The 26,184-nt window shown below is 43.2% G+C and overlaps 5 protein-coding genes across 6 annotated transcripts; 2 read left to right on the top strand and 3 right to left on the bottom strand.

The window, feature by feature from the left end:
• Positions 1 to 3,193: 3,193 nt before the first annotated feature.
• On the top strand, positions 3,194 to 7,751 carry LOC306736382 (deoxynucleotidyltransferase terminal-interacting protein 1-like). 2 transcript variants are annotated; one of them, XM_079218015.1, is made up of 13 exons: positions 3,194 to 3,508; positions 3,829 to 3,896; positions 5,182 to 5,278; positions 5,476 to 5,574; positions 5,742 to 5,801; positions 5,880 to 5,939; positions 6,085 to 6,143; positions 6,219 to 6,261; positions 6,573 to 6,631; positions 7,139 to 7,199; positions 7,268 to 7,339; positions 7,463 to 7,518; positions 7,607 to 7,751. In XM_079218015.1, the coding sequence occupies exons 1-13, from the start codon at positions 3,434 to 3,436 to the stop codon at positions 7,713 to 7,715; spliced, it is 918 nt and encodes a 305-aa protein (XP_079074141.1). In that variant the 5' UTR covers positions 3,194 to 3,433; the 3' UTR covers positions 7,716 to 7,751. The 2 variants fall into 2 exon arrangements, with proteins under 2 accessions (XP_079074141.1, XP_079074140.1); XM_079218014.1 differs by having other exon boundaries at positions 3,826 to 3,896.
• A 198-nt stretch (positions 7,752 to 7,949) lies between these two features.
• On the bottom strand, positions 7,950 to 9,354 carry polr2j (RNA polymerase II subunit J). The gene is made up of 3 exons (XM_079218029.1): positions 9,049 to 9,354; positions 8,173 to 8,281; positions 7,950 to 8,082 (listed from the first exon to the last, which is right to left on the bottom strand). Exons 1-3 carry the CDS (start codon positions 9,189 to 9,191, stop codon positions 7,981 to 7,983), a joined length of 354 nt encoding a protein of 117 aa, XP_079074155.1. The 5' UTR covers positions 9,192 to 9,354; the 3' UTR covers positions 7,950 to 7,980.
• Positions 9,355 to 10,034: 680 nt separating this feature from the next.
• On the top strand, positions 10,035 to 12,686 carry LOC306736393 (ubiquitin-conjugating enzyme E2 C-like). Its single transcript, XM_079218026.1, has 7 exons — positions 10,035 to 10,068; positions 10,393 to 10,523; positions 11,016 to 11,043; positions 11,134 to 11,220; positions 11,370 to 11,574; positions 11,748 to 11,807; positions 12,565 to 12,686. Exons 2-7 carry the CDS (start codon positions 10,417 to 10,419, stop codon positions 12,600 to 12,602), a joined length of 525 nt encoding a protein of 174 aa, XP_079074152.1. The 5' UTR covers positions 10,035 to 10,068; positions 10,393 to 10,416; the 3' UTR covers positions 12,603 to 12,686.
• A 1,344-nt stretch (positions 12,687 to 14,030) lies between these two features.
• Positions 14,031 to 16,281, bottom strand: LOC306736390 (regulator of G-protein signaling 9-binding protein; the record flags this gene model as incomplete). The annotated part of the gene is made up of 4 exons (XM_079218023.1): positions 14,031 to 14,204; positions 14,470 to 14,612; positions 15,800 to 16,003; positions 16,080 to 16,281. 4 exons carry the CDS (start codon positions 16,279 to 16,281, stop codon positions 14,031 to 14,033), a joined length of 723 nt encoding a protein of 240 aa, XP_079074149.1.
• Positions 16,282 to 21,636: 5,355 nt separating this feature from the next.
• LOC306736540 (E3 ubiquitin-protein ligase RNF182) lies at positions 21,637 to 25,031 on the bottom strand (the record flags this gene model as incomplete). The annotated part of the gene is made up of 9 exons (XM_079218186.1): positions 21,637 to 21,819; positions 22,019 to 22,248; positions 22,378 to 22,552; positions 23,638 to 23,705; positions 23,882 to 24,029; positions 24,171 to 24,239; positions 24,349 to 24,459; positions 24,558 to 24,605; positions 24,960 to 25,031. 9 exons carry the CDS (start codon positions 25,029 to 25,031, stop codon positions 21,637 to 21,639), a joined length of 1,104 nt encoding a protein of 367 aa, XP_079074312.1.
• Positions 25,032 to 26,184: the final 1,153 nt, after the last annotated feature.

Raw genomic sequence — 26,184 nt, 5'->3', positions numbered from 1 at the left:
TGTTAACCAGGAAGTGACCAGACGTCACCAGGTGTGTGTTAATCACCAGGTGTGTGTTAATCACCAGGTGTGTGTTAATCACCAGGTGTGTGTGTTCGCCACCAGGTGTGTGTTCGTCACCAGTTGTGTGTTCGTCACCAGGTGTGTGTTCGCCACCAGGTGTGTGTTCGCCACCAGGTGTGTGTGTTCTCCACCAGGTGTGTGTTCGCCACCAGGTGTGTGTTCGCCACCAGGTGTGTGTTCGTCACCAGGTGTGTGTTCGCCACCAGGTGTGTGTTCGCCACCAGGTGTGTGTTCGCCACCAGGTGGCGATGATTTTTATGTGGAGTTGTGAAGTGTGAGAAGTTAACTCAGGTTCTTGTTGTGTTTTCGCTGACAGAACCCTGTTTACCACATTAAGCAGCTTTATTCTCCTCGTATCAAAACTTTCTAAAAATATTTTTCTTGTCAAAATTATTCAGACCTTTTCTGGAAATGTTTTTCTTCCTCCTTTCTCTTGTAACGAGACCTTTTTTTCTATGACTTTTTTTTTTCGTCAAAATATATGTTTAAGTTTAATACTTGCCATCTGGTTTCTTTTAGGGTTGAACGTGAAGGTGTTTTAATACTGAAGAATATTAAAGGAACCAGCGACTCCTCGCACTTCATAACTCGACACTGTGGATGTAGAACAAGAACTGGACCCCGAAGACGGGCCTTTTTCAGTCCTGTGAGGCCCAATAGTGTCTCTCCCTTTGGCTCCGCCCACTTTACATAACGGTGACGTCATATATTTTTTAAATCGCTTTTCTCGGCTTGAGGACAGTTTTACGAATCCTTAATGGTGAAAAAAGATCTTAATGGCGTCCCTTTCCTGATGATTTTTCTTGGGCTGCGTCCAGTTCTTTTTTCACATCCAGGCTGTTCTCTGATTGGACGACTCGTCGACCAATCGGGCGTCTGTCTCCGCGCGACACCAGTTTCTGCCTCCGGCCGTGTAGATACTGTACAGTTAAACTGATACGAAGTCTGTTGATGTTTTTTTCCTCATCTGCTGTTTTAAAATTGATTGGAAGAAAAAAAGAACGGAATGGAGATGTGTTTTCTGTATTATACAGCTTACGATAGTTTGTTTTAAACTAAACCAAAGTGTTATTAAGAAAATCTATATCTTGTATGTAAAAGTAGACGTGTGTATGCATCAGTAATGCTGAAGTCTAACCAGCAGAATCCACATTATTTTTATAATTCTCAGCTGTTCTTTTTCAGTAACCGTTTGTTTTTTTTAAGGTTATTTTGGGGTTTTGTTGTGCATGAAACCTTTTGGACTTAAAATGACGTTCGTACTCCTGAATGAGTTTTTGGGGCTGCATGGCGTGGCCTTGCTAGTTTTAGCCGTTAAAGTCCTTTTTTAAAGGAACAGTCCAACGTTTTGGTATGTTGTGTTTACTGTTTTATGGCGCCATGCTACCAGTTTCCACCCGTTTCCAGTATTTGTGCTAAGCTAAGCTGGTTGGACTGTCTTTTTTTTTTTTAAATATTCCTGGAAAGCCAGAAACCCTTTGGTGCAAATTTGAAAATGTTTTATTGTAATTAAGATGACTTTTTTTCTCTTGGTTACGATTAGTTTGATTAGTTTTCTGGTCTTTATGGCTTCTGCGTTTCATAATTTCAAGAAAACTAATTTTTATGATTTGTATAAAAATAATTACAAAATATAATTCTTGTAATTGTGAGAAACTGATACTTGCGATAAACTTTAATATTGAGAGATCTGTTGCAAGATTTTTTAAATCCCAAAACATTTGTCTTTTGTTTTACTTGAGATCCGTGTCTAATAAATACAACTTAAAGATCTTGTATTTATTAGATAAAGGTCATATCGCTACGCAATTAATATTTATCACATAGTTTATTGAACTTCATTTTAAGAAAAGATTTCATGACATTTCTTGTATTTGTGACATCCGTAGATAAAATGTTTTAAATTATAATTACGACAACGTTCTCTGTTTATAACGTACAGATCTTGTAATCACGGTGAGACGACAAGAAAAAAGCAATTTAATGACAATATATTTTTCTCACAATCGCAAAAAAAGAAGCTGTAATGACAAAGAAGTGGTGGAAGTACACAATGCTTTTGTGTAATTAGGATTTACAAAATTCTCATAGTTCAAGATCGTTAAGGTTTTAATTGGGAGATAATGGCTCATGATTACAAGTTGACGCCCACATGTTGTTTTGTCTTTGCTGAATATGATGTTTCTTTATAGTCTTGATTGAAACCGGTGAGCTTTGTGTTTCCTGTAGATTCAGTGAAACCACTCGGGTCTGGTTTGAATATGAAATGAACGTCCGGTGCGACGTCACAGCTGGAGAATGTAAATACGGTCTGTCCTTTTATCCTGCCTGCAAACACAATGCAGCTTCACTCTCCCAGTAAAAACATATCCAACCCAGTAACACGCCTGTCCAACTCGTCTTTCACACGCTCTGGTCATGTGACATTACACACGGGAAGTATCCGATCATGGAAAGGTAAAAGGTCAGGGAACAAATGCACTTAATGAGGAAGCAGGTTTGGTGATTAACACACTGGTGGAATAATTAAGACTCATTCAAAAGCATAAATAATGTGTGTATGTATATATATGTATGTATGTATATGTATGTATATGTATGTATATGTATGTATGTATATATATATATATATGAGAACCGATTTTACCGTTTGCGTCATTATCTTACGTGAATGCTTAAATAACCTGTTTGTTATGGAGGTTATCTCTTTCACTGAAAGAATACAGGAAAAAAAAGTGAATTTGAGAAAATATTTCTTTTTTTTTTTTTTTCAGAATAACTTCCGTATGTTACTTTTTTTTTAGGCGACTATATTTTCTCATATTTGAGATCTGTAGAAAATGCAGAATAAAGGCAATTATGGAATAAGAAACGGAGAAAACAGTTATGATCTGAATCTTTCCTCCATAATTAATAATTATATAGCAAATAATAAGTTTATATAAGAGCTTGAAGTATCTGCTAACCACACCCCTGATGTTAATGATTATAATAATGATTATACATTATTATAATAATACTATGCATTCAAATATGTCTTTGGATTCGTGTAAATTATGCTTTTATTCTGAAGTAATGACCGGAAGCTGGTCGACACCACTGCTAGCTTCGCACAAGCGGAAGAAACGCAGTGACGCAATAACAAGTCCGTGTTGATAATCGATTGATCGGTTAATCGGTTTAACATCTCTCGGCCTCTCGGTGTCCGTCAGCGCGGAAAAGAACCGGGAAACGAACCGGGCGAACAACCGCCGGGTAAAGAACCGGGAAACGGGACTTTGTAACTTCCGCTCCGCTGTTAGCTTGAGCAGGGTAGCTTGAGCGGAGTTAGCTCGTCTGGACCCGGACCGGTACCAGGACCGGTTCTAGGATGGGAGCCCACCGCAGTGAGGGAGGCCGGGACTGGCTGGTTCCGGACGGGCCGGAGCAGCCGGAGCAGAGCCCGGTAAGGACCACAGCTAACGGCGGCTAAAGCGCCAAGCTAGCGGAGCGTGTGACGTCTCGTTTTATTGGTCAAATCAGGTCACGTGACGTCATACGTAAATATTGTTATGACGCTTTGGCTCCACATGATTATTGATTCATCTGTAAATATGGTTTTGAGAACACGAATGAGCGAAATCTGTGTTTTGTATTTTACAAAATCCCCCAACCCCAAATAAATTTAATAAACTCTTTTTTTCAGTAACATTATAAAAATGATCCTTTGTTCAAATAAATTAGTTTTTTTTATTGATTAATTCATCTATTTATTCTCTCTAGAAGCCGTGGAACCTGATGATCAAACACAGACAGATACACAGACGAGGACGACGCTCACACATGGCCGTCAGGTCAGTACTGGTTTATATATGTAGTCCTACTGGTTTATATATATCCTACTGGTTTATATATGTAGTCCTACTGGTTTATATATGTAGTCCTACTGGTTTATATATATCCTACTGGTTTATATATGTAGTCCTATTGGTTTATATATGTAGTCCTACTGGTTTATATATATCCTACTGGTTTATATATGTAGTCCTACTGGTTTATATATATCCTACTGGTTTATATATGTAGTCCTACTGGTTTATATATATATCCTACTGGTTTATATATATCCTACTGGTTTATATATGTAGTCCTACTGGTTTATATATATCCTACTGGTTTATATATGTAGTCCTACTGGTTTATATATGTAGTCCTACTGGTTTATATATATCCTACTGGTTTATATATGTAGTCCTATTGGTTTATATATGTAGTCCTACTGGTTTATATATATCCTACTGGTTTATATATGTAGTCCTACTGGTTTATATATATATCCTACTGGTTTATATATGTAGTCTTGCTGGTTTATATATATCCTACTGGTTTATATATGTAGTCCTACTGGTTTATATATATATCCTACTGGTTTATATATGTAGTCCTACTGGTTTATATATGTAGTCCTACTGGTTTATATATATCCTACTGGTTTATATATATCCTACTGGTTTATATATATAGTCCTACTGGTTTATATATGTAGTCCTACTGGTTTATATATATCCTACTGGTTTATATATATAGTCCTACTGGTTTATATATATAGTCCTACTGGTTTATATATATATAGTCCTACTGGTTTATACCGAGTCCTACTGGTTTATGCATAGTGCTACTGGTTTATATATAGTCCTACTGGTTTATATATATGTAGTCCTACTGGTTTATATGTAGTCCTACTGGTTTATATATAGTCCTACTGGTTTATACCGAGTCCTATTGGTGGTTTTCAGCCTGACGAACAATTTAAACAACATCACAACTGATTCAGAGTATTGTAAAGAAACTTAGTGGAGTATAGTAAAACATGTATTATGTGTAATACTATACCTATACTATACCTATTAAACAGTATAGTATCAGTCATATTTTATTGCAATAAAGGATCTTTTTCTTTTTTTTAACGGGCTCCATCACACTGAAACATATTTTATTAAACTCAAATAGATTCACAAGTTACTCATTATTTGACAGTCCACATGGAAACTGAACACACTGGTTTGTGTCAGTTCATACTGGTTTAACTGTGTGTGTGTGTGTGTGTGTGTGTGTGTGTGTGTGTGTGTGTGTGTGTAGCTACACGGATCCTCAGGTGTCCATGGACCTGTTGAGGGCTGTGCTTCAGCCCAGCTTCAACGAGGACATCATGGCTGTGTTCAAGAAGTACCATAAGGTCAGAGGTCACCCTTCAATTTCAGTTCAATTCATTTGTGTCGCTCAATATCACGAATCACAAGGCGTCAAAATATCCACAACATTCAACATCCTCTGTTCTTGAACTCTCGTATCGGAAACAGGGCAAAGAAAAGAAGGGGTGGTTTGGGAACAGATGTGTCGGTTCATGTTCTCATGTTGATGCTTTTCTTCCAGTTCTTTGAGAAAGCGGCGGAGAACGTGAAAGAGAACGTTGGTGACGACGTTCAGACCGACCAGCTGATCAGAGAGGCCTGCAGGAACGTTCTGGAACACGTGAGACTTCCTGTCGTCTGACCCGTGACCCGGCTGGTCATGTGACGATTGGCTGACACCAGGTGTCACATGACCGGCCGCTGGGTTCTGACCTCACGACCTTTGACCTCAGGTGTCTGTTGTGTGTCTCTGTGGTCACCATGGTTTCTCTCTGATGTCACCCCCAGGCCAAACAGATGTTTCCGGAGGCCGAGGTGAATAGGGCGAGGTCAGAGGTCGCCATGAAGGTAGGAACTGACCAATGAGAACCGCCAGAATATGTTTTTACTGGTCCGGTTCTGATCTGGTTCTTTGTGCCTCGCCAGAGGTCCAGACCGGCTGCTGATGAAGACTACAGTCAGAGAGGAAGCCCCGTCCCCAAGAAGGTACTGTCACGCTGAGTTTGAAATAATGAATATGCTTTTAAAAGAACAACTCAAAATATAAGCAGGCATACATACAGGCATCTATATAAATGTGTATTCTTTTAATCAAACATTAATTGATTATCTGTGATCGTTGTGTCGACAGCGACGGGCTCGTCCGGGCCCGGTGGCGGCCTCCGATCGACCTCACACCTTCTCCACGCAGTGAGTATCTGACATCATCATCATCAGTATCCAGGTAGATCACCTGGCTGACCCCTGTGACTGTCCCGTCCTCAGAGTGAAGCTCAAGTCGGATCCGATCAAGAGAGAAGGGCCGAAGGTGAGTCGGCAGAGTGTTCGTCATCGCTGACCCTGATTGGTCAGAAGTTGAATGTCCCGCCTTCTTTCTTACAAAGATCAGTGTGTAAAATCTGACGCGCACGCAGACGCGCATCGTGAAGCAGTGAGAGGAACCGAGCGGTTAGGCTGAAGATGCTATGTTCATCCTCAGCTGATCTTCATCATCTAACGACCTGCTGTGTGTGTGTGTGTGTGTGTGTGTGTGTGTGTGTGTGTGTGTGTGTGTGTGTGTGTGTGTGTGTGTGTGTGTGTGTGTGTGTGTGTGTGTGTGTGTGTGTGTGTTTTTTTCAGTGGGAGCCATCCAGACTGAATGAAGGCAGCACGTTTGTTCTCGGCTCCAGAGCCAACAAGTGAGTCAACAACATTTAACATTATGACATCATCATATATACATTATGACATCATCATATAGACATTGTGACATCATCATATAGACATTATGACATCATCTTATAGACATTGTGAGATCATCATATAGAGATTGCGACATCATGTAAACAGTATGACATCATCATATAGACTTTGTGACATCATCATATAGAGATTATGACATCATCATATAGAGATTGCGACATCATGTAAACAGTATGACATCATCATATAGACATTGTGAGATCATCATATAGAGATTGCGACATCATGTAAACAGTATGACATCATATAGACATTATGACATCATGTAAACATTGATGTCATGTAAACAGTGACATCATCATATAGACATTGTGACATGTAAACATCATGTAGACATTATGACATGTCAACGTGTAAACATGGTGACATCAAACATGTCCGTCAGAACCCTGTTTGTCCTAACAGTTGGACAGGAAGTCATGTGTGTTGTGATGTCACCGCAGGGCGCTGGGGATGGGCGGGACCAGAGGACGCATCTACATCAAACACGCCGACCTGTTCAAGGTAAACCGTCACGAGAGGACTCGACCTCGACCTGCGCGCCACACTTTATAACACCGTGTCTGTTTCAGTATGCGGCGGATGCGAAGGACAAGCAGTGGCTGGCGGAGAGACACCACATGAGAGCCACGGGAGGGAAGATGGTGAGGACCAATCCTGAGCCGCAAACATTAAGACGCAGAAGTCTCCTACGGACGACTGCTGCACTTGAACGCATCGCTGTAACGTGTGTGTGTGTGTGTGTGTGTGTGTGTGTGTGTGTTCAGGCCTACCTGCTGATTGAGGAGGACATCCAGGATCTGTCTCGCAGCGACGAGTACAAGTGAGTCTGACGTCGCTCTTCCGTCTCCACGGTAACCAGATGTGTCTCTGTAGTTACCGTGGTAACAGCTGAGTGTATGTGTGTTCAGGGACTGTGCAGACGTCAAGATGGACGAGTTGAAGCCGTTCTCAGTTCCTCTGTGGATAGTGGAGAAGATGCAAAGAGCCATGGAGGCTCAGAGAGACGCCGACCCCTGACCTGCCATCACATGACCATCACATGCCCATCACGTCACCCGCCATCACATGACCCAACATCACATGACCCGCCATCACATGACTATGACATGACCTCATCACATGACATCTCCACAGTGATCATGTTGTTCTTGTTAATGCCGTTTTTTTTATTATTATTAAATGAAATAAAAGACAAACTCTGCAGGTTGCGCCATTACGTCTTTTATTTACAAAAATAAAGCAACGATCAAACAGGGAAGTGACATCATCAGGGGGCGGGGCTTCACTCGATGCCTTCCTGCTTGTCCTTGATGGAGACTCTGAAGCGCTCCTCCAGCAGAGAGAGCTCGCTGATGAGATCCGTGATGGCGTTCGTAAACGCTTCCTGTCAAAAGAAAACCAACGGTGAGCTGCTGGACCACGACTCCTCAGGTGTGTGTTTACCTGTGGACTGTAGTCGGGTGTGTGTTGTTACCTGTGGACTGTAGTCAGGTGTGGTCTGCACTCTGATGACGATCTTGTGTTCCAGAGGATGAGGAACCTTATAACCAGCAAACAGAACCTGCGGATCCTTCAACAGCTGACTGACACACAAACACAAACATGGTCAGGATCTGTTTCACCTCATGAAGAAAAATACTTTTAAACACAGCGTTGTAATATAAAGCGTAAGCTATTATATTGAGTTACTTTAACAGCTCTGTTCCAGTGTATGTGCCTGGGGCTTTTATTGTGAAGGATCAGACGGAAAAAGGAGAGCAATAAAGTGATTGCAGACACTGAGCATGGAGTTACGATTGTATTATTGCACCAATAACGACTTTTTCAGTCTGGATGGAGACAATATTTTTGTAAAAATATTCAAATGTAAAATTCAAGTTGCTTTTATTGTGAAGGGGAAAACGGAAAGAGAAGAGTGAGGAAAATAAAAATTGTTGGTGGCGGCGGTGGGATCTTTTTCCTATTTTCTATTTCCTCTCACTCTTCGCCTTCCGTTTTTCCCTTCACAATAAAAGCCCCAGAACATACACCAGAACACTGCTTTCTAAATAACTGTTTAAATACACAATACGACATTTTACAGTGCATAATGTATTTAATAAATAGGCCTAATTGACACAGATTCAGCCTTTTTGAGTCAACATCTGATCCTTTCACAATAAGAGCCTGTCGCCTGCATCAAAGGTGCGTATTCTACTTGATAAAAAAGACAAATACACCAATAAATACCCAAAATATACATATGCAGATACTCTACTTCAAACACAGGCGTATATTTAGTTCCTGTGACGTAATGAGTTATTGTCATTGTTGGTCGCGGTTGCGCGCCCGTAACCGCGTGGCCGCTTACGCTCTGATGATGTTGCCCAGCGTGTGGTCCTCCTTGTTCAGCGTGAACAGGCAGGCGTTGGGCACCTTGGTGTCTTTGCTGATGCTGATCTTCTTCTCTCCCTCGAACAGGAGGAACGACTCGAAGGCGGGAGGCGCGTTCATGCTTCCTGAGCTGAGCGCTGAGCGAACGACCGGAGGTAGCCGGAAACGCGGCTCCTTCAAAACAAGACGACTTCCGGCTTCTTCTTGCCGTTACCGCCCCCTGCTGCTCAAAACAGACCTGCAATATCTTCTTCTTCTTCTTCTTCTTCTGCTTCTTCTTCTGCTTCTTCTTCTGCTTCTTCTTCTGCTTCTTCTTCATTTTACGGCGGTTGACATACCATATATTTGGTGCATTACAGCCACCTTCTGCTCCGGAGTATGACCTGCAATATTATATTATACCCTCATATTATAATGGTCAATATATTATTAATATTATCATATTATATATACATTATACCCTCATATTATAATAGTCAACATATTATTAATATTATATATATTACACCCTCGTATTATAGTAGTCAAAATATTAATATATATATATATATATATATATATATATATATATATATATATATATATATATATATATATATATATATATATTATATTATATAGCTTCCACACCACCAGAAATAGATTGTAAAGTTTAAATATTTCTTTTTTGTTGTTTTTCTTTTGTTTATTATTGTTTATTGTTATGTACCTTTCACCTTCATATGAAAAGAAACACACACAGTTTGTTTTTGACTCGTTCCTCGCAACTCCGTGACGCGTTCGTGAAACGCAATTCCGGACGTTCCTCTTGTCCAATCACATCGCTGTTCCCCCCGTGCGCCCTTCTCATTGGCTAAGCCGCAGGCAGTTTGTTTTTGAATGCCGGGCGCCGATTGGCTCCGAGTGCGAGGAAGCGCCGGTTTAAACAAGGGGGGGGGCGGGAGCGAGCTCAGTTTGAATCAGCAGCTCGAGCCGCGAACACCCGACGCACGACACGGTGAGTCAACCAGGTAGAACTCACCTCGTTCAGCTGTACCTCTGCATTGCGTGTACCTGTCGAGACCCAGCAGCGGTTGCGTCTCTTTCGTGCTTTAAATGAACGCCAACCGTTGAGATAATCCTCCATGGCTACAACTTCCGGTTGCGAATGCGCGCACACGTGACGACAGCTGCTGTTGGCTCGCGACGATTTAAAGGGCGCGAGAGTTCGTCCCCGCGGTGTGTGAATGCCGGTGCGTCGCTGTCTTTGTCCCGCTGTGCCCCCGGTACTTCCGTCGGTTCTTGACCTGCCTTGTCTTGTGGTGTCCCCGTGTCCCAGCAGCAGTGAACGCACCATTTCGCACTCATGGCCTCCCAGAACATGGACCCCGCCGCGGCGGCAGCCTCGTCCACGGCCGCCCTGAAGGGCAGCGAGAGCGGCGGCAGCGCGGCCAGGAGCTCGGTGTCCAAACGGTGAGACCCGAACCCCGGTACCGACTGCTGCGAGCCCCGGTACCGACTGCTACGAACCCCGGTACCGACTGCTACGAGCGGTGATCTCCGGTCCACAGCTCGGTCCACAGCCCGACACTATACGAGCTGCAACCTCATTGTCATCAATAGTTATTCTGCCTGTAAATTTAATTATTGTGGATTCTGTCCTGTTTTTATTGCTTATTTATAATGTACTTTTCACTGTCTCTTGTTTGGACTATTCCTTCAGCTTGAGACACTAATGCACGACGTTTTATTATTATTGTTGAAGCATAATTTACTTATATTATACATTCACTTATTGGTAATTAACAATGTGTTTAATGTATTGACACAAGCAGAAACAGGTTTGTTAAGTGTGTTTCCAAATCTGTTCATGCCGAGACAAAGTCATTAAATATAAATGCATTGAGATGTAAAGATGTGGGTCGATGCAACACTAACGGTTTAGTTGTCCTTGTGTGTCTGCAGGCTGCAGCAGGAACTCATGACTCTGATGGTGAGTTTATATCTTTAAAACATATGCTATATGTACATATACACACACATACGCGTGTGACATCACGTGACCTCTCTGTTGTCGATGCAGATGTCGGGTGATAAGGGGATCTCGGCGTTTCCAGAATCGGACAATCTCTTCAAATGGATCGGGACGATCGACGGACCTCAGGAGACGGTACGTTCGCACGGAGGGCTGTGATTGGCTGATGAGTAGCGGTGATGATCATGTGACGGCTGCACTGTAAACGCCGACGACCTCGCGGGAAACAAATGCTTTTTATACTGCTGTAAAAATAATAGTGCGTTTACCTGTATGTCTCTCAGGTGTACGAGGGTCTCCGGTACCGGTTGTCTCTGGAGTTTCCTGCTGGTTACCCGTACCAGGCGCCGCGCGTGAAGTTCATCACGTCCTGTTTTCATCCCAACGTGGACGAACAAGGTTTCATCTGCCTCGACATCCTGAAGGACAAATGGTCGGCGCTCTACGACGTTCGCTCCATCCTGCTGTCCATCCAGAGCCTGTTGGGAGGTAACGCCGTCTTGTCCGGACTTTGACTGCAATATTTAAACATCAATAATGCATGTTTGCACACGTTTTGCTGTTGTTGTCCTTATTATGTTTGTATTGTGTTTAAAAAGTAGTTTCCAATGGCAACATGGTGATGTCCATTTGTGTAAACAACTCGTTGATGTTTGTTTCAGAACCAAACAACGAGAGTCCGTTGAACACAAATGCCGCTGAACTCTGGGACGACCAAGAAGGTAAGAAGAGGCTGCTGTTGCGTTCGCTGGCATCGCGTCAGAAGGCTGTTGCGTTCGCTGACATCGCGTCAGAAGGCTGTTGCGTTCGCTAGCATCGCGTCAGAAGGCTGTTGCGTTCGCTGGCATCACGTCAAACGGCTGTTGCGTTCGCTGGCATCACGTCAAACGGCTGTTGCGTTCGCTGGCATCACGTCAAACGGCTGTTGCGTTCGCTGGCATCGCGTCAGAAAGCTGTTGCGTTCACTGGCATCACGTCAGAAGGCTGTTGCGTTCGCTGGCATCACGTCAAACGGCTGTTGCGTTCGCTGGCATCGCGTCAGAAGGCTGTTGCGTTCGCTGGCATCACGTCAAAAAGCTGTTGCGTTCGCTGGCATCGCGTCAGAAGGCTGTTGCGTTCGCTGGCATCGCGTCAGAAGGCTGTTGCGTTCGCTGGCATCGCGTCAGAAGGCTGTTGCGTTCGCTGGCATCGCGTCAGAAGGCTGTTGCGTTCGCTGACATCACGTCAAACGGCTGTTGCGTTCGCTGACATCGCGTCAGAAGGCTGTTGCGTTCGCTGACATCGCGCCAGAAGGCCGTTGCGTTCGCTGACATCGCGCCAAAAGGCTGTAACGCAGCAGCTGTTTCACTGTACAACAGCAGATCTGTTGTACAGTGAAACAGCTGCTGCGTTCTGGAGACTTACAGTTCAGTTTAAAACTGATCGGGACGCAGTGGCTGATGGGAGATCTGTTTCTAACCGCTGTTCTTTCTCTTTCAGCCTTTAAAACTCATGTACATTCGACCTTCCAGAGTTGAAGCCGCTCCACGTTTTATTCTTCTTCCTCTTTGGTCTGTCTATTTGCCTTCTATGTTTGTAAAATATTTTTATGTTTGTCCACCTTGCTGTATCAATAAAGTTCTTAATTGAACACACTGACTGACTGGCTTTATTGGACAGCAGAAGCTGTGTTTTTATTTTTAAATTATATTTAAATATTATAATTATAATTTAAATATTCAAATGTACCACAAATACAAGATAATGAAAAAATAACTTATATTTCATTTTAATAAGTTCGTCCAGCTGTTAAATCTGATCTTTTTGATTCTGTAAACTTTACTTTATGAATTTGAGCAATTTTTCAGGATGCTGTGAATGTTCTTTCTACACCAGCTGCTGTTTTACCACAAATTCATAATTTTGAAAAGATAGTTTTTTAGGATCCAACTGTGAGTTTCGATGTCACTGCTGTAAAAACGAGGAGACTTTTAGCTGAGCTCGGCAACAATCTCTTCCTGTGATCTCATAAAAAATCAATTTGTATTTTTTTTCAATTTATGGCTAAACAAACCTCAACATGATCAGCTGCCGTCGTCAAGAACGTCTTCCCATGATTCACTGCTTCACCAGCGGCATCCCTTGTATAAAGCCCAAATGGACTAAGAAACTACTTATTAAATTAAAGTGAACACGGGTTATTCAGATGACTACCTGGTGTTTTTAGTCAGATTTTAGTTTTAAGACTTGGGGGGGATTGTTACGGAAGTTTTAAGAATTAAGTGCACAATTAATGAGCATTTATTCGACTTTCTCATCAAATTACTAATTTATCAATTAAACTACCATATTTCCTTAAAATAAAAACACAGGCTCATTACAGACAGGCCGTTATTAATAATTCCCTCTGTTTTATTGTTCATATATTGGTATGAAGCCTTGTTCCCCATTGCAGTGCATTACGTTAATAGACATTCCTGGTATAGTAAAGTCACGAGCAAAATCGAATCAACAAAACTATAGATGTCAATTTATTTGTCCCAGAGGGATATTTGTTCGGAGCCAGGACTCAAACACATAATGTACATATTGCAACATAGCGACACAGGTATACAAATCAAGAACTACAACTTCGTTGTGAAACAGCTGCACTGTATCTGTATCTTGAAGACGTCGATCAGGTCGACCACAAACTCTGAAAGACTCTCTGATCATGTTTATGTACTGTCCAGAAGTTTATCTTTATTCTCATACTTGTTACGTTTAACTAAAAATATTTTGGACTTCTCCTCTTATGGATTCTTAACCTCTAAAATATTTGTCCCCTGACAGTGGTGGTAGTAAAATTAGGAACAATTAAGTATATATTTGCGACGTGTATGATTTATACATAAATATGAGTATCCTGTAATGTCAGGTATGTTAAATGCAGGCGATGTCGGTCGTGACTTTGCTTCCTCCCCCCACTACCCGACGCAGCCCAATCCGCAGCACGGTGGCTGGCAGCAGGGCATTTTGTTGCTGGAGACGACTTCGACCTCCATCATGTCCTCCAGGGTGTCATCCGGTTGCTCCAGTTCACCGCAAGCTTCGGCCCATTCCGGCTGGGTCGCCTCTACCGACCAGAACGCAACAGGAACCTGCAGAACACCGTAAAGTTTAAACAAGACACGGCAAGACATTACTCCAGGCACAAACACTTCAAGGCACAAACACTCCACCTGGTACAGACACTGCAACAGGTACAAACACTCCTCCAGGTACAAGAGGTACAGGTGCAAGACACTTTCATAAGGTCCTTGAATCGGTTCTACCTTCAGACTATTGTCTGGTCTGCAGGTGAAACCTTGTCATGTTCAATCTGTTCCAAACAGGAAGTGTTCCCTCTCTCTGCATCTGTCTCACCCTCAGCTGCATCTCACTCAGCATTGCCTCCAGTGCTGCGACGTGATTGGTCAGATTTGGGCTCGGCTCCTCCACCAAGGTGAGCCATGGCACCTGGATGGAAGCCACTTGAGCTGCCACGCCCACCACGCCATCCATACATCCTGGAGAGAGACAGGTGAGAGGTTAGTGAAATACAACAATATCAGACGGACTGTACTGATCCAGTATCCTTTGTTTTCGGGGATCCTTGAGGAGTGTCTACGGCTCCTGAAAGAGGTTCCAGTGGTTTTAAAGGAGGGTGTTGGGAACTTTGAGGACTTTACAATTCTTAAAGAGGACAACGCTTTAAATGTTGGAGGATTTATTGAGGCTGTAATAGAAACTTTTCATGTAGGTTTTACTGAGGAGGCTCTTTGAGACCTTGAAGAATGCCCAATAGCCTACGAGGAGGTACCTTGAGGGAAGGGTATCCTTGAGGATGTTCTAGTTACCTTGAGGAGGTTTAAGAGCTCCTTGAGAAGTTCCAGTGGTCCTCAATAAGGTTGTAGAGGTAGTCCTTGAAGCATTTGCTGTACTCATTGACAATGCTACTACCATTCTTAAGGTGGTCTATAAGCTCAAGAGGTTTTTAGATATCCTTTAGAATGTTGCCTAAGGTAGGTTCAATCCTTTTGAGGATTTCTGAAAAAAATATCTTTCGAGAGGTTCTGGGGGTCATTTGAACAATTTAGATATCTAGAGCTTGAATGAAGGGCACAGTGAAGGAGTTCCGGTTATTCTTTAGGAGCTTTTAGGTCATTTTAAGAAGGCTTTGGCACCATTGAAAAGGTCCAGTGGTCATCAATGTATTCTTGATTAATGTCTATTGGTCTTTGAAAAGTACTTAAGGAACGATATCCCTTTTTGCATGCGTTTTTTTGGGTCCATGAGGAATATGAATCCCTAAGGAGAAGTACCAAGAACCTTGAAGAGGCTTTGAGAGTTCTTGATGAGATTATTGGGGTCTTGAAGATATTCCATATTCTCAGGGTTGAGGAAGTTCAAAGGACGTTTCATGTGTCTTTTGAAGAGTTTATAGGGAGGATCTAGGAATGACTGCGGACGCTCCAGGAATCCTTGAGGAGCACACAGGTGTCACTGAAAGGTTGTAAGGATCTTTAATTAAAAATAGATTAGATATTCAAGTTAGTTCCAGGGTTCAAACACTCAGCAATTCAGTGGGAAGGAAGGAAAGAAAGGAGGTAAGGAAGGAAGGTGAGGAAATAAGGAAGGAAAACCGGTGGCAAAGGTAGGAAGCTCAGCCAATCACAAAGCTTCCACAGACAGGACATGAAGGGCATTAGCTGACCTGTGTTGACTAGCGAGCGCCTGCTGTTGCGCTGGGTCAGAGGAAACTGTCCAATCAGATTGCAGGCCTTACGGAGGTCAAACAGGAAATGCTCTATGGCTGACAGGAAGAGAACCCACAGACGCTCCGATGCCTGTCTGTCCTCCAAACCTGAGGGGGCCGAGTTACAGTCTGACAGGAGATGCATCAGACGCTGGGACAGACCTGCAGACACACAGACAGACAGGTGAGATGCAGACAGGTGTACGAAAAGGTGTTTCGGTCGGAGCGGTTTTCCTACCGCTGCAGATTCGGTGTGCGAGGGCTCTCGTCTCGTCCATTTCGTCTCGCAGGAAGCTGCCGTCCGCCGAGCTGCCGAGTGACGCCGCCAGCTGCTGGAAACAGGAGGTGACCCGACCGAGCGCCTCCTGAGCGCGCTCACACTCGCCCTGCTGCCGCCGCCGCGCCGCCAGCTCGTCTACCGAACGACGCCACCGGCTCATGATGTCATCACCGTCCTGCCGGGGAGCAGGACAGCAGGATCTGTTATTGATGTCTGAGGGTATTTATTATTGCCAAAGCCAAGATGGGTTGATTGAAAAAGAACAGTTCAAGCCAAACTGACCAAGCGTGGACACATCTAATGGCTTTTATAGCAAATTAGAGGGGTGGTCGAGTACTCGTGGGCGGGATTTGTGTGTTCAGCAAAATGCAGGTATAAATGTAGGGCTGTGTTTGCAAAAGTACATGTAGAAGATAATTAAAGGGGTGTCGGGTAATTGTATTTTTTTGTTTTCCTGCTGATTTTCTGTACTTTATTATTGTCTGACAAACCTAATTTGTGTATTTGTGTTTAATGTTAATATATCTAAATGAATAAAAAATGTAAGTGACAAAAAAAAAGAACAGATATACCGATATAACAGGTATAAATAGAAATACCTGAGAACGTTTAATGTGAATGGAGGCAGCCTTAAAGATGGGAGGTCAGTGTCATCAAAGCTGAAATTTGAAACATCATTTTAAAGGAAAAAAAATGTAAATCATGAAATGTATCTTTCTGTAAAGAGGATATCAGAGTGAAACCTTTTAGCGATCAATCAATCATTAATTGTGTATTGTTCAGTCTAAAATGAATTATGATGTGTATTACTTTCTATTGATTCTGGTGCCATTCATATTGTTTATTACAGCATCTGTGAAACATCGTGCTTCAAGCTCCAAGTGGAAGTTAAGCTGCTGTTTAACGTTCAACAAATATAAATGTATCCTGTAAGAGGATCAATCGAAGGTGGAGACCCACAAGTTACTCCTAATAAATGCCTTTTTAATGATAAAAGCCTCAGTAAATCCTATGTATTATTCACTAATTAAACACTTATTCACAACTCTTAAACTCTTTAAAATCAGTAGCTTATTAAAACATGGTGTGGTAAAGATTACATATTAAAGGAAGCTGACAGCAATGATTTAAACCTGCGATATGAACAGTATATTTATAGATTTAAAATCAGAGAAAAGGTCGTCATCGAGACATAAGAGAGTTCAGGATTCAAGAGGATGTTTAAAGTTTTACGGTAGTTGTCTTACCTGCTGCTGATCACGACTCCATGAACCTCCTCCTCCTCCTGTATTGCAGGACTGTGCGATGTCAGGCCGGTTTCTATAAACATTCTTCTTCTCCTCTCAGGGGACGGCAGTGTTTTTTAATTAACGCCAGCTGAGATCCTCCCAGGAGCCTCTTTATTTTACCCTCAGCCACGTCTTTCAGGCAAACCTCTGCGTCAGGGATTCACCTGTCCAGGTAGCCTGGGTCACGTCAGGGTTATTTATAGACCCAGGTGCTGTTGTTTTCCATCCCTTTCATGTTGCTGTCGTCACTTTAAAGATGTTTGTTAGCATTCATGGGTGTTCCTAAAAGTAATTTTAGATTCATACTCATCACAGGTGTTCCAGGTGAACTTTAAGGACACACTGATTGATTCTGTCCCTGAAGGTGCACAGATCATTTATTTAACTTTTCCCAGGTAGCCAATCCAATCAAGGAAAAGACAACTTTACCATATCTACCACTTCCTTTTTCTTTTGATGCGAGTAGATGTCAGGCGACAACCTCAGATTCTGCTGAGTGAAGCTGATGCGCGGGTGTTTTATAACCTGCATTCTCTCTCCTGACCACCAGGGGGCGACTCTGATTGTATATAAGTCTGTGTCATGTGTTAAAGCTGCATTCTCTCTACTGACCACCAGGGGGCGACTCTGATTGTACATAAGTCTGTGCTTCATGTGTCAAAGCTACATTCTCTCTCCTGACCACCAGGGGGTGACTCCTCTGGTTGTATAGAAGTCTATGCTTCATGTGTTAAAGCTGCATTCTCTCTCCTGACCACCAGGGGGTGACTCCTCTGGTTGTATAGAAGTCTATGCTCCATGTGTTAAAGCTGCATTCTCTCTCCTGACCACCAGGGGGCGACTCTGATTGTATATAAGTCTGTGTCATGTGTTAAAGCTGCATTCTCTCTTCTGACCACCAGGAGCGACTCCTCTGGTTGTATAGAAGTCTATGCTTCATGTGTTAAAGCTGCATTCTCTCTACTGACCACCAGGGGGAGACTCCTCTGGTTGTATAGAAGTCTATGCTCCATGTGTTAAAGCTTACTAACAGTAATACTAATCAGTAAACGGTAGTAATATCTGCAGTAGTCAAAGTAAACAAATCTGCGATGAGTCATATTTCAGTGTCTGTAGTTTATGCATGTTGACATGGAGCACACGCTGCACATGCTCCACCCGCTACAAAGACAGGAAGTGACACAACAGCTGTTGCAGGCTAGCTGACCAACAGGGTCCTCCTCCTCATCATCATTATCATCATCATCAAAGGAACAGTCCAACAGCTCATTAAATCCTCTTGTTCTCTGTTGTCTCTGAGGGAAACTGTTAGCTTAGCACAAAGAGTGGATAGCAGGGGGGAACTGTTAGCTTAGCATAAAGGGCTGCAAGCAGAGGGAAACTGTCAGTTTAGCACAAAAAGCTGCAAGCAGAGGGGAACTGTTAGCTTAGCACAAAGGGCTGCAAGCAGAGGGGAACTGTTAGCTTAGCACAAAGGGCTGCAAGCGTAGGTAAAACTGTTTGCCTAGCACAAATGCCTGCAGGCAGAGGGGAACTGTTAGCTTAGCACAAAGGCTGCAAGCAAGGTAAAACTGTTAGCTTAGCACAAAGGCTGAACTGTTAGCTTAGCGCAAAGGGCTGGTAGCAGGGGGGGAACTATTAGCTTGGCACAAAGGCTAAACTGTTAGCTTAGCACAAAGAGCTGGTTGGTTTTCTTTGAGGCTCCATGTTTCTGCAGCGCAGTGACCGCAGGTTGTGATGTGACGTCTCATTAGCACGTGGCGGTTGTTAATTATTATTTAACAATATTTAACATTAGCAGAAGACATGTCGTGTAAAACATCCGCACACATGATTTCTGCACCAACAGTGTTGCTTTTTTGTCGTACACAAACAGACACATACATGTGAAAGTGTGAACATTGAGAAAAGTTACAGTTACATCTGAATAAAATACATTCAAACACTCAGTTCATTCAAAATTATTTATACCGTTTGTTGACAAATACACAATAAAGAAGCTAATTTAGACTTAATTTGTATTATGATATTTTATAAGGCATTATTATAATCAGATTGTTCTTTTCTTGATATTCTGCCTACATCGTAGGGACTATGATGGAGCTATGCTAACAGTCCCCTCTATTTCCAGTCTTTGTGCTAAGCTAGGCTAACAGTCCTGGACCTTTCTTTGTACGGGAGTCTGAAGGAAATAGAGAACAAGCGCGTTTAATGAACGTCAGTTACATATTCACACATATTAAACAGTTACATGTCTTGTTTTCAACATGGTTAAGGGTCAGTCTACAACAGCCTCAATGTTCACGGACAGAAGTCTCCTCCGATTGGCCGGCAGGTGTCCTGTGACATCAGCTGACAGTTTGGATCCTTCTGTTTTTTCCGAATATAAAAGAAAACAGCTTGTTCATAGTCTGTCCAGCAGGAGGCGACAAGGAGAAACACCTTCACAGTAAAACATCAGAGTTCAGAGACTGAGAAGCTCTTCTCTGTGATGATGTCATCACCTGGTCCTAGTCTGATTGGTCGAGAGGGGGTTTATGCTGGTATTCAGAGGGGGGCGGGGTCAGAGTGGACAGGTGAGTCAGTGTCTGAGGGGTCAGTCTATAAGTGAGTGATTCTGTTATTCTGGTTATGTGTGTTCTGTTGTTACTGTGGTTCTGGTGTTGTTCTGTTGTTACTCTGGTTCCTGTGATGTTCTGTTGTTACTGTGGTTCCTGTGTTGTTCTGTTGTTACTGTGGTTCCTGTGATGTTCTGTTGTTACTGTGGTTCTGGTGTTGTTCTGTTGTTACTGTGGTTCTGGTGTTGTTCTGTTGTTACTGTGGTTCTGGTGTTGTTCTGTTGTTACTGTGGTTCCTGTGATGTCCTTGTGGTTTTTCTCAGGCCTACACCTCAAAGCAGGATTCCGCTTCACTTCATACTGGGCTCGGAGCCGGTTATGTGTAATATGAGTGTCATGAAGCTCTCTTGGGCTTCGATGACAGTTTTTAATACAGTTTTTGTATTTTACTCTTTCACATTTTCCAAATGAAAACAAACAAAAAAGGTTTAAATGGATTGATTTGATCCACACCAAAATTCCCCCCAAAAAGATGAATAAAGTATATTTTATATTATATTCTGTAAGAATACATCAAAGCAACAAACATCTGTCTAATATTATCGTTTTCTCTTTGATCGAATGCTGTGAACGATGTTTTATGTGAACGATCTTTTTATGTGAACGATGTTTTATGTGAACGATCTTTTTATGTGAACGATGTTTTATGTGAACCATCTTTTTATGTGAACGATGTTTTATGTGAACCATCTTTTATGTGAACCATCTTTTATGTGAACAATCTTTTATGTGAACCATCTTTTATGTGAACCATCTTTTTATGTGAACCATCTTTTATGTGAACAATCTTTTTATGTGAACCATCTTTTTATGTGAACCATCTGTTTATGTGAACGATGTTTTATGTGAACCATCTTTTATGTGAACCATCTGTTTATGTGAACCATCTTTTATGTGAACAATCTTTTATGTGAACCATCTTTTATGTGAACCATCTGTTTATGTGAACAATGTTTTATGTGAACAATCTTTTATGTGAACCATCTTTTATGTGAACCATCTTTTATGTGAACCATCTTTTTATGTGAACCATCTTTTTATGTGAATGATCTTTTTATGTGAACCATCTTTTATGTGAACGATCTTTTATGTGAACCATCTTTTACGTGAACCATCTTTTTATGTGAACAATCTTTTATGTGAACCATTTTTTTATGTGAACCATCTTTTTATGTGAACCATCTTTTATGTGAACAATCTTTTATGTGAACCATCTTTTATGTGAACCATCTTTTTATGTGAACCATCTTTTTATGTGAACCATCTTTTATGTGAACAATCTTTTATGTGAACCATCTTTTAATGTGAACCATCTTTTATGTGAACCATCTTTAATGATCTTTTTGCAGACTGATGGAGAAGCCCGGCGTTGATTTATCTAGTTGAAACCTCCGCCACGTGGTCGCGGTTAGTTCAGCCAGATAACCAAAAGATTTCCTGGGTTTGGATCGTCCGGGCCACTGGTTCTGGTGCGATAGCTCATGCTGTGGATGTTTTTGCATTGTTGCAGTGACTCGTTTTGTTTGCTGGTTCTGGTGGCACTGTTGTTGTCATTGTTGTGGTTGTTGTTGCTGTTGTTGACTCTTTGTTCTGGTGGTGCGTGACGGGTCACGGCAGCGCCTGCGTGCGCGCGGCCAGCGCCTCCATCAGCTCGTGACACAGACACTGACAGAAGCCGTAGAGGACGAGCAGCAGCAGCGTGGAGGGAACCAGACTCACCAGGACGACGCCGAGCCACAGCTGAGCGATCATCAGCAGGTAGATCCCCAGAGGCAGGGAGCTGAAGTACACCTGTCCACACACACACACACACACACACACACACACACACACACACACACACACACACACACACCAGTCAGCTCGTCTGGGCCTTTCCATTTTTAGTTTTGTTCTGTTTGTCTCTGTCTCTCGTCCCCAGTGTAACGCGTCTTTGAGTATCTAGTAAAGCGCTATATAAGTTTGAATTATTATCACTATTATTACTGACCAGGCAGAGCGCCCCCAGGAGGCAGCGGGGGAAGCTGCGGGATGTCCATGCGCGACACTTCTGAGCCGGCAGGCTGCAGGGCAGCGAGTCCAGGCTGGGCGGCCGGTACAGGCCCACCACGTTCAGCATGCTCAGCGAGTCCGAGGACGGAGAATCCTCGGGGAGCTCCATGATGGTGATGACCAGACAGTCTGAGGAGCGGTGGGACGACTCCACGCCTCCTCCTCCTCCTGAGGGAGGGAGAGAGGGGGGGGAGGGAGGGAGAGAGAGGGGGAGAGAAAAAAGAAAGAGGAGTTTTATGTTCCGGTCTGGAACTAAGAAATCAAACATGAGAAGAGAAACTTGTCTGGTTATTTTACCGGTCAGACTGTTTGGACTCAGCACCACCTCCCCTCCTCCACCTCCTCCTCCTCCTCTTCCTCCTCCTCCGCCGCCTCCTGCTCCACCTCCTCCTCCTCCTGCTCCTCCTCGGCGAGCTCGGTCCTGACAAGACAGAACAGCCAGGATGTGTCGGTCGTCCTCCATCAACCACACCTTAATAAGAGGACAGAGACAGGAAGACGGCTTGTCCAACTCGGAAATGGAGGAGAATCCCCTTCTTAATAAGTCTCACCTCCTCGTTAATAAAGTCTCACCTCCTCGTTAATACAATCTCACCTCCTCGTTAATAAAGTCTCACCTCCTCGTCAATACAATCTCACCTCCTCGTTAATAAAGTCTCACCTCCTCGTCAATACAATCTCACCTCCTCGTTAATTCAATCTCACCTCGTTATTAAAGTCTCACCTCCTCGTTAATACAATCTCACCTCCTCGTTAATTCAATCTCACCTCCTCGCTAATACAATCTCACCTCCTCGTTAATTCAATCTCACCTCCTCGTTAATTCAATCTCACCTCCTCGTTAATACAATCTCACCTCCTCGTTAATACAATCTCACCTCCTCGTTATTAAAGTCTCACCTCCTTGTTAATACAATCTCACCTCCTCGTTAATTCAATCTCACCTCCTCGTTAATACAATCTCACCTCCTCGTTAATTCAATCTCACCTCCTCGTTATTAAAGTCTCACCTCCTTGTTAATACAATCTCACCTCCTCGTTAATTCAATCTCACCTCCTCGTTAATTCAATCTCACCTCCTCGTTATTAAAGTCTCACCTCCTCGTTAATACAATCTCACCTCCTCGTTAATTCAATCTCACCTCCTCGCTAATACAATCTCACCTCCTCGTTAATTCAATCTCACCTCCTCGTTAATTCAATCTCACCTCCTCGTTAATACAATCTCACCTCCTCGTTAATACAATCTCACCTCCTCGTTAATTCAATCTCACCTCCTCGTTATTAAAGTCTTACCTCGTTAATACAATCTCACCTCCTCGCTAATACAATCTCACCTCCTCGTTAATTCAATCTCACCTCCTCGTTAATTCAATCTCACCTCCTCGTTAATTCAATCTCACCTCCTCGTTATTAAAGTCTCACCTCCTCGTTAATACAATCTCACCTCCTCGTTAATTCAATCTCACCTCCTCGTTAATTCAATCTCACCTCCTCGTTAATACAATCTCACCTCCTTGTTAATTCAATCTCACCTCCTCATTAATAAAGTCTCACCTCCTCGTCAGGGACGTAGGTCTCGTGGCGACAGAATGGACAGCAGATGATCGATGGCGAAGACTCTCCTGAAAATCAACAAGAAGAGTCACATGACACTCTTTACCGGGTCGAGTGAACTCATCTTTACCGGGTCGAGTGAACTCATCTTTACCGGGTCAAGTGAACTCATCTTAACCGGGTCAAGTGAACTAACCTTTACCGGGTCAAGTGAACTCACCTTTACCGGGTCAAGTGAACTCACCCATGTCGACCATCTTCTTCAGACACTTGGCACAGACCCGGTGCAGACAGCCCAGCAGTTTGGGTTTCCGACTTCGCGTGTCGTAGCGGTTGTAGCAGATTTTACACTCGAGTTCCTCCAGAGTGTAAACCAGAGACTGGGCCCATGTCTGCACACACACGACAACACAGGGGTCAAGACAGCATGCCGGGGTTCAGCGCGCTACCAAAGAAGCTTTGTTCAAGCTGTCAGAACTTTATTTAAATTAGTTTCAGACATGATGAAGTTCAGAGTTAATCAGTAATCTCACCTTGGCATCCGTCTCCCGGCCAGGCTCCGCCTCCTTCAGCAGGCTCATTCTATTGGCTGTCGTCCTCACCTTAACCAGGAAGAGGGAGGGGGAAGAGGCGGGGCAGCTGTTGGGGGCGGAGCTTAGCTCAACCTGAGGCCGTCAGCTGACTGGAAGACAAAACATGTTTCAGTAGTACTGCGGAGTGAAGCTGCTCTGTAACGAGAGGCGAGACGACGATCTGCTTGTTTTCGTCCACTTCAAACAGGAAGTAGTATTTGGGAACTTTGGCGTATTGATGGAATTTAAACTGAAAATAGACAAACGCATGTGTTGTTGTTGTTTTTTTGGGGTCTTCGTCTCGTTGATCGACACATGTGGGCGACACCGCCGAATGTGGGTACCTACCTGACTCCAGATCAGCCGATCAGTCTGACAGTCTGGAAGGACGCCCATCTGCGGAGACAGAGAGACAGACAGGTCAATGAGACAGACGGCTCTGACAGACAATACACAGTACCCATAAGGCTGGTACTATACGGAGTACTAGCAAGTACTAGCACTGTATGTATTACTTATTTCGTCCGGTTTATTGTTGTTGTTCAATTACAGAGTAGCCTCAGAAACACAAACACACGCTGTATTTATAGACTGCAGCTGTTATGTAACCGGGGGAGGGGACACTGGGGATGCTGAGGTTGCCACGGCAACAGCTTTACCTGTGCCTCAACCCCCAGATAGGCCAATCGAGCGAGTCAGACGTGATCACATGACGGTGAGCAGAAACAACGCGATCAGCTGATTTTTTACCGACTGATCCGAGAGGAGACGGTGATTCCGGTTCCTCGGTTTGAACTGACTGCAGATCAGAGTTATACTCATTGTGTCTTTCACGTTTTTCAGGTGTTTGCTGTATTTATTTTGAGAGAGATAAACATTTCATCCCAGCTTCAAAGCTCTGATCGTTGAACGTTTTATTTTTTCCAGCAGCGGGAAAGTTTTGAAGCTTTTCTCCGAAGTTTCTAATGACACGGTTTACCGGAATACTTTGAGTAGTATTGCAGTATTACTGCTGTGTTCTAGTGTTCCTGAACAGACCTCAGGTCAGTCTGTGTCCTGAAGGACTCCTCTGCTCTGTAGCGATGCTCAGACATAAACAGACCTCAGGTCAGTCTGTCTGAGATCTCTCCATATATCCGGTGTGTCATCTGTTGTCCTCCATTTTGTCCGAGTGTTCGTCAACATGCAGACTGTCTGCTCACAATCCCACAATGCACTGCTTCACATGTGATTGATGTGTAAGTGACAGTCATGTGACTCTACAGCTGTCAGTGATGCTGCTGTAGCACCACCACTGTGTAGTAAACTATGTTCTACTGTGTACTAAACTATGTTCTAGTGTAGTAAACTGTGTTCTACTGTGTAGTAAACTGTATAATGTCCAGAGTGCCTGTTGTAGAGGGAACACCGAGCAGAGAACCGGATGGTTTTGAACAGAACCTTCAGCTGAAGGATCAACATTACTACGTCTGTGACATGATTACTACGGCTGTGACATCATTACTGCCGCTGTGACATCATTACTACCACTGTGACATCATCACTACCACTGTGACATCATTACTACGGCTGTGACATCATTACTACGGCTGTGACATCATTACTGCCGCTGTGACATCATTACTACCACTGTGACATCATTACTACCACTGTGACATCATCACTACCACTGTGACATCATTACTACCACTGTGACATCATTACTACCGCTGTGGCATCATTACTACGGCTGTGACATCATTACTGCTGCTGTGACATCATTACTACCGCTGTGATCTCATTACTACCTCTGTGACATCATTACCACCGCTGTGACATCATTACTACCGCTGTGATCTCATTACTACCTCTGTGACATCATTACTACGTCTGCGACATCATTACTACGGCTGTGACATCATTACTACCACTGTGACATAATTACTACCGCTGTGACATCATTACTACCGCTGTGATCTCATTACTACCTCTGTGA

The sequence above is a fragment of the Taurulus bubalis genome (genome assembly GCF_910589615.1).
Source record: "Taurulus bubalis genome assembly, chromosome: 5".
Taxonomy (NCBI): Eukaryota; Metazoa; Chordata; class Actinopteri; order Perciformes; family Cottidae; genus Taurulus; species Taurulus bubalis.
Note: the sequence above shows the minus strand (reverse complement) of the source record. Positions and strands in the feature narration are given on the sequence as shown.